A 7,223-nucleotide genomic window follows, 5' to 3' on the forward strand; every position below is an offset into this window, starting at 1 on the left:
TGCATGGCGAGAGATGACCGGTGACGGGGCTACCGCGACCTGGGAAACGAAAATGTTGTGCATATCTCCGATGGCTGGCTGGCTGGAGTCGTTGCGGGAGAGATATAGGGCTATTTGGGATGGAAGTGATGGTCCACACTCCAGAGATCAAGCGGCCCTAATCAACGGAAATCAACGGCTGGCAAGGCGGTTTAAAAATCCCTGCCATCAGCCGGTTTACGTGTAGCAGCCGCCGTAAAATAATCCCGGTTTGGAGGACTTTTCTTCCTGTCCTTGATAAAGTGAAGTCCCAAACCACGAGTAGTCAAAACCGGTAACCAATAAGCGGTTTCACTTTCCCAGGATTCGCTTATAAACTGGCATTGGCCATTCCCATTCCATTCCCCACCAAGAACAAGTTCAAGTTCATCGTCCGATCCCAATCCCGGCCCCGCATTTGTTCTTCCGACCAGCATCCCATCCCATCCCATCCCCTCCCCACCCCGTCGAGGAGGATGCACAAGGCGTCGTCGCTGTCGGAGCTGGGCTTCGACTCCGGCGGCGCGTCGTCGGGCTTCTTCCGGCCCGTGGCCGACGGCTGCCCGCCGGCCACCCCGACCTCCTCCGCCGCCCCGCACCGCCGCCTCACCAAGGTCTCCGTCATCGGCGCCGGCAACGTGGGCATGGCCATCGCGCAGACCATCCTCACCCAGAACCTGGCCGACGAGATCGCGCTCGTCGACGCGCTCCCGGACAAGCTCCGCGGCGAGGCGCTCGACCTGCAGCACGCCGCCGCCTTCCTCCCGCGCGTCCGCATCGTCTCCGGCACCGACGCCGCCGTCACCAGGAACTCCGACCTCGTCATCGTCACGGCGGGGGCCAGGCAGATCCCCGGCGAGACCAGGCTCAACCTGCTGCAGCGGAACGTCGCCCTCTACCGCAAGATCGTGCCGCCCGTCGCCGAGCACTCCCCCGAGGCGCTGCTGCTCGTCGTCTCCAACCCCGTCGACGTGCTCACCTACGTCGCATGGAGGCTCTCCGGCTTCCCCGCCAGCCGCGTCATCGGCTCCGGCACCAACCTCGACTCCTCCCGCTTCAGGTTCCTCATCGCCGAGCACCTCGATGTCAACGCGCAGGACGTGCAGGTAATACTTGTAACTCACTCCTGAATCCATCCTTCAATCCATCCATGAATCTCTGATGATTCATTAGCTCCATCGAGCTAGCTCGTCGCGGGATTGGACAGTGGAGTCAGTACTCACTAATCAGTCAGTAGGGTGATGCCACGCGGCGGTGGCGCCGTGGGAGCATGTGCCTCTCCTTCACTGGTCTAACCATGCGACACTGTCCATTAGTATAGCTCAGTGTCGACATTCAGTAGTGCGTATATTGTATTTTTCCGAACGGCCAGGCTTGTTGATCACTTTTGGATCATGTGTTTTGTGGATCGATACCTACTACTTTGTCCATATGTTTAATTAACTATGGGATGGCTGGGTAAGTGCGGTAGTTGGAAATTATTGTGACATTTGAAACTAGATAACAACTTCAGTAAACTTGGGTTCGGTTCAGTATCGATCGATGTTTGATTTTACAGAATTAGTAACCATGAAAGAGGATTTTTGACGTGCAATCTTTCGTGTTGTTTTTCCCCCGAACAAGCTAGACTTTCTTAGTTTGTCTGGTAGGTGGATAATCACTCCTAGATCATGTGTTTGGTGATCGATAGCTACTCTGTTCATATCAGTACAGTAATTACATCGACATTTGAAACTACTCCCTCCGTTCCCAAATACTTGTCTTTCTAGGCATTTCAAATGGACTGAACATACGGATGTATGTAGACATATTTTAAAGTGTAGATTCACTCATTTTGCGCCGTATGTAGTCACTTGTTGAAATCTCTAGAAAGACAAGTATTTAGGAACGGAGGGAGTAGATAACAGATTTACTAAATGGAACTTCTATTCAGCATGGGTGATCGTGGTATCTACAAAAGTAAATAAATGGACAGTATGACAGCATTTGCCATCACTTTACTTAAAATAGCATTAAATTGATTTATAGTAACAGTACGTATCAAAGATGACTTGCAGGTGAAATCTACTTAAGAACATTACGCAATTTTTTTGGTGGAAATGGTACGCAACTGAAAAATGTGATGTTACTTGAAGGCAAAGAAACCGTCTTTTAATTCCTAATGTGTGTGTGTGTGTATATATAAATATATATATATAGTATGACGAAATCAAATACCATATGGTATAGTGTTATTCTTTAAGTTCAGTCTTGTTTTGTACACAATTCGCAAGTGTTTACTGAATTTGATTACGAAAACGCCGAATTGAGATAAACCTATAATGCATCAATATCACATAGAATATTTACCTATCGGTATCATGCTATAAATATCTCTTTTCAGAAAGAATTTGAGTACTTATGTATGGTACCCAACTCCCTAGTAATGTGATGGGAGTACCAGTGTAATCTGAGAATTCTGAACCTAGGGATGAGTTTCTGTCCCCCCGAGAAAATTAATCAACATTGGATTGAATGTGTTGGAGAAGACTGAATTTTTATCACAGTTGGAGAATGATGCATGCTCGTTGATAATAGACTACTGGAAATGATCCCTAACTAACCAAGCAGATATAACGGGTCCCTGTGCAGGCATACATGGTGGGTGAGCACGGCGACAGCTCGGTGGCGATCTGGTCGAGCATCAGCGTGGGCGGGATGCCGGCGTTCAAGTCGCTGCGCGACAGCCACCGGAACTTCGACGAGGCGGCGCTGGAGGGGATCCGGCGCGCCGTGGTGGGCGGCGCCTACGAGGTGATCGGCCTCAAGGGGTACACCTCTTGGGCCATTGGCTACTCTGTCGCCAGCCTCGCTGCTTCCCTCCTCCGCGACCAGCGCCGCGTGCACCCTGTCTCTGTCCTTGCCTCGGGCTTCCATGGCATCTCAGACGGCCACGAGGTGTTCCTCAGCCTGCCCGCCCGCCTTGGCCGCGGCGGCATCCTCGGCGTCGCCGAGATGGACCTCACCGAGGCCGAGGCCGCGCAGCTCCGCCGCTCCGCCAAGACGCTCTGGGAGAACTGCCAGCTCCTCGACCTCTGACGGAGGAACGCCAGTTGATCTACATCTACTTACTGTAAAATCCTGGAGCGTTTACAAGAACTCTACTGCTATATGTTGCTCTGTTGCTGCTGCGGCCACAAGAATGCTTGTGTAATTTTGGAGTGTTTTCTTAGGGATGATTTAGTAATGTAACGCTTCTTAATTTCATGAAATAAAATGCGACTTGTTTGCCAGCATTGCTAGATGATGGATCTTGGATGGTGTAGAGCATCTAGGCTTCTACAGAAGCCAATAAACCATCTATTGGGCTCATTGTAGTTTAGGCAGCAAGGTATGAAGATGCTCTTAGATTATTGACCCTAATAGATACTCCGGGAGGTACTGTACTAGTATAGGATCTCACATTAGATGAGACCAACCCAGATATGCATCTCCAAATAGGGCAACATGAAGCATGAAAGAATTGATACTAATTTTGCACCCAATCTCCAAGTTGAACCATCACTAAAAGCAAAAATACACAACTATTACTTTTTCAAGAACACACAAGCTGTGTCTTTTGTATTAAGAGGCCAAAGCCAAGAGGGAATAACAGAGTTTTTACAGAGATCAACAAGGATAGGAAATGTGGCAACAGTGGACACATCCCTCCACCGGGACCAAAACTGCAGAGATCATCCACCTCCACCAAGCCACCTGGGCTCACTCTGGCAGCCCTCCGCAGCTCGAATTCATCCTTAACGCGCTTGGTGACTAGTGATGGCATAACCGCATCCTTAACACTCTCGGACGACACATGCTTTGGAGACGCTGCATAGTTCAAGTCGCTCTCAGTGGAGGAGCCATGGAATGTTACCATCATCCTTTTGAGAACTGTTGCCCGGCTGAATAACCGTTTCAAACGAGCGACCTCATGCTCAGTTCCTGCAAAGCCCAAGATCCGTACTTCTTCAAGGCAGCTCAGCCTGAGTTCTTCGGTTTTCCAGTTTGGTGGCCGATCACATATACTCCCTCCGCTCTGAATTACTTGTCTCGGAATTGGATGTATCTAGAACTAAAATACATCTAGATACATCCATTTCTACGACAAGTAATTCCGAACGGAGGGAGTACAACCTAAGGATCAGATCAGATCCTCCAACATTTGAAGCTGAAAACATCTAACCTGAAGGTAAAGCTTTGCTCCAATTTTGCTAGGCTAGATTTCTGGTGGGAATATCCAAGTTCCATTGCAGAAGCAAGTTGTATTTCCTGTAAAGAATAACATGATCAAATAGTGGTCACAGAACATGATAGCTTCAAGTTGTATAAAGAAGGCAACCAAAAGAGAAGCACCTCCAGGCCTCTCACATGTCAACAGCAAAACCAGAGTCAGTAGGAAACATCACAAGATAGTTTGAGAGGCAACAGTTCGAATTCTCTCGGACGACACATGCTTTCGAGACGGTGCATAGTTCATTACAAAAAATACTATACATCACCGACATCTGTTATGTATAATACATCAAACTGGTCTTGACGTTCATCTGGATCAATGTAAAAGTAGCAACTAATATAAGTTACGGGCATACTGAAGTGGACGGTTTTGAAGTTTGGGGGTTTGGATATTAGACTTTGGTGGTAGTTCAGAGTTATAATATCGACTTCTCTCTAGCGGATGTGATTATAACAATTGAACGTTCCCCTGTAGACTGTAGCCTTCGGAGCATCAGAAGTCCCAAAGACGTTCCAGAACCGCAGTTCCTCATCTGCCGCAGCAGATGCCACTGTGCAACCATCAGAGTTAGGCGATAGAATTTGCTCTGTGTATTGCCTTGGATGCGGACTGTACAATTTATACAAGAAGTTACAAGGGAGCCCGAACTAGGTGGCACGCAGGCCTGGGCGAGGGCTCAGATCCTAAAGATCAGGAGCGGACTAGAGTACACATACATGAGTTTATACAATACATGTTAACAATCAGGGCTCTGCAAAGGTCAACAAAAGACAACCATAATTAGCCATCTGTGCACACAATATGTGTCAACTTAGCTACAAAAAAGCATAGGGAGCAAAGATCACCTGGGCCATGTAGAGGACAGGGTAAGCATGGCCATTGAGTTCAGCCATCTTAACCATCGACGGGTACTTCCATAGGGCGAGCTGATTCTGCGTGAAACCATGCGAGCTCAACAGCTCTCTGTCATTCTTGTTCTAGAGCAGTGCACACACTTGTGACCCAGTGTCAACAGAGTTAAGGCATGCGCCAATGTGTGTGTTCCAAAACTTGATGCATCTGTCACCTACGCCACCGCCGGATGCCAGCAGGTTGCTCTGAAATGGGCACCATGCAAGCCCCTTCACGGCAGCCAAGTTGTCGTCAAGCCTGTGTAACCATTGGGTGCGACCTGTAGATTGTGCAGACGATGCCATAGACACATCCCATATGTGGAGGAGGCTGTCGTTCCCACCACTGGCCAACCTCTTCCCTGATCCTGACCACGTAAGTCCACACACCTCCTGGTGGTGCCCATGGTATGTCTGCACGGCATGGTTCCTAATCCTCATATCATTGTTCACAATCTTGCCGTCCATATCACCAGCGGTCAGGATGTTGTTGTTCCATGCCAGTGAACCAACTCTCGACTCATGCACACCTTGCAGCATTCTCCGCTGCAGAATGAAAATAATGATCAGCGACTAAACATAAAAATTATGCTGCTAATAAAATAAAGCATCAACAGGAGAGGCCAAAAAGGACCTACCAGTCGGTTAGAGGTGGAATCCCAGAGCTGGACAGCTGAGGAGTCGAGGCCAATAGCAATGTGGCGGCCATCAGGAGCCCAGCTAACACTAGTGACAGGGCCATCGTCCTCATCAACGGTAACGAGCTCAGACGTCGAGCCACTTGAGGCGTCCCAAAGGTATACCGTGTTGCCCAGTGCAATCGACAGCACATTGGCGCTCCCCCAGTCCAGCAGGTTAAGGCAGTAATCATCAACGAGGCCTGGCGCATCCAGCATCCTCTCTGGGGACTTCATCATCAGGTTTACATTGTACATAGATAGAGTCAGTAATCATGACCAATCAGCACTAAAACTGGAACACCAATGAGCACCACCACAACAAAGCGTGCCGTACCTGAGGGATGTATCGACGCTGCTTCGCCGGTTTGTCCTGGATGGAAGCCGCATCGGCACGCAGCTCTGCGAGGAAGTTGTTGGCAGGCTCAGGCAGCCTGTTCTGGAAAGCGAGGATCCTGGTGTGGTTGTTAAACAGCTTCTTAGGTAGCAACCTCCGGTACGCCTCCCTGGCCGGCGACGGTGTCGCCGCGTTCTCCTTGTCCTTCCTCGGCTCCGTCAGAAGGTAGTGCGTCATGTCCATGTCCATCGCGGACCTGTTGGGGATGAACCTGTCGCCCTGGAAAGCAAGAAGATTTAGCACCCGTTCAGGCAGGCATTTCGTCGAACGGCCTCCACGCACAGAGCACCAGCAAAGACGGGGCACGGGATCCAGAACTCACATATCGCTTGACGGCGGGGATGCCGGACGGCGAGCAGAGCGACGACATGTAGGGGCTGGAGCCGGCCTCCTGGAGCGGCGGCCACGATGACGCACATCCCCCGCTGCTCCTCTCTGGTGATGTCATGTCGGTCAGAGTCATCAAGAACAGCAAGAAACAATCGATGCGAACAAGATTCAAGACATACAGAGCAATTCAATTCGACGCGGAAATCGACGAGAAACCGTAAGCCAAATCGATTCAAGAAACGAGATCCTGGAGACTAGCACGCGCGCGGACGAGATTCAAGAAACGAGACAGGGACCAGCAACCAAACGGGCGTTGGGCGCGAGGCGGATCCCGGAGAGCTTCGCTGGCGATCGAGACGGCGTTCCTGCGAGCGTTGGATCCGTTGGGGGCGGGTGGATGTGGATTGCTTGGCGGCAGAGTACTGGAGGAGGAGGGAGGCGAAGAAGAAGAAAGGGCGCGCGAAATAGCCGTTGGGTACCCCGTTTCCCGCGTTATCTCTCGCTAGCACCCGCACCGCGTAACGCGCACGCGAATCGATTTTTCTTTTTATTTTTTAGGGAACCGTGTCGGGTTTCCCGTAAATTTAAAATGTTGTTTCGAAAATTTAAAAAATGTTTAAACTTCCAAAATATTCGTATTTTCGAATCTTGTTCAC

The 7,223-nt window shown here is 49.9% G+C and overlaps 2 protein-coding genes across 2 annotated transcripts; one reads left to right on the forward strand and one right to left on the reverse strand.

The window, feature by feature from the left end:
- Nucleotides 1-374: 374 nt before the first annotated feature.
- On the forward strand, nt 375-3,293 carry LOC123131987 (L-lactate dehydrogenase A). The gene is made up of 2 exons (XM_044551726.1): nt 375-1,124; nt 2,650-3,293. The coding sequence occupies exons 1-2, from the start codon at nt 495-497 to the stop codon at nt 3,094-3,096; spliced, it is 1,077 nt and encodes a 358-aa protein (XP_044407661.1). The 5' UTR covers nt 375-494; the 3' UTR covers nt 3,097-3,293.
- Nucleotides 3,294-4,840: 1,547 nt separating this feature from the next.
- Nucleotides 4,841-7,018, reverse strand: LOC123131990 (cell division cycle 20.2, cofactor of APC complex). Its single transcript, XM_044551729.1, has 5 exons — nt 6,560-7,018; nt 6,178-6,456; nt 5,802-6,071; nt 5,119-5,709; nt 4,841-5,024 (listed from the first exon to the last, which is right to left on the reverse strand). The coding sequence occupies exons 1-4, from the start codon at nt 6,698-6,700 to the stop codon at nt 5,251-5,253; spliced, it is 1,149 nt and encodes a 382-aa protein (XP_044407664.1). The 5' UTR covers nt 6,701-7,018; the 3' UTR covers nt 4,841-5,024; nt 5,119-5,250.
- Between the last annotated feature and the right edge of the window lie 205 nt (nt 7,019-7,223).

Source organism: Triticum aestivum, chromosome 6A (genome assembly GCF_018294505.1).
Source record: "Triticum aestivum cultivar Chinese Spring chromosome 6A, IWGSC CS RefSeq v2.1, whole genome shotgun sequence".
Classification (NCBI taxonomy): Eukaryota; Viridiplantae; Streptophyta; class Magnoliopsida; order Poales; family Poaceae; genus Triticum; species Triticum aestivum.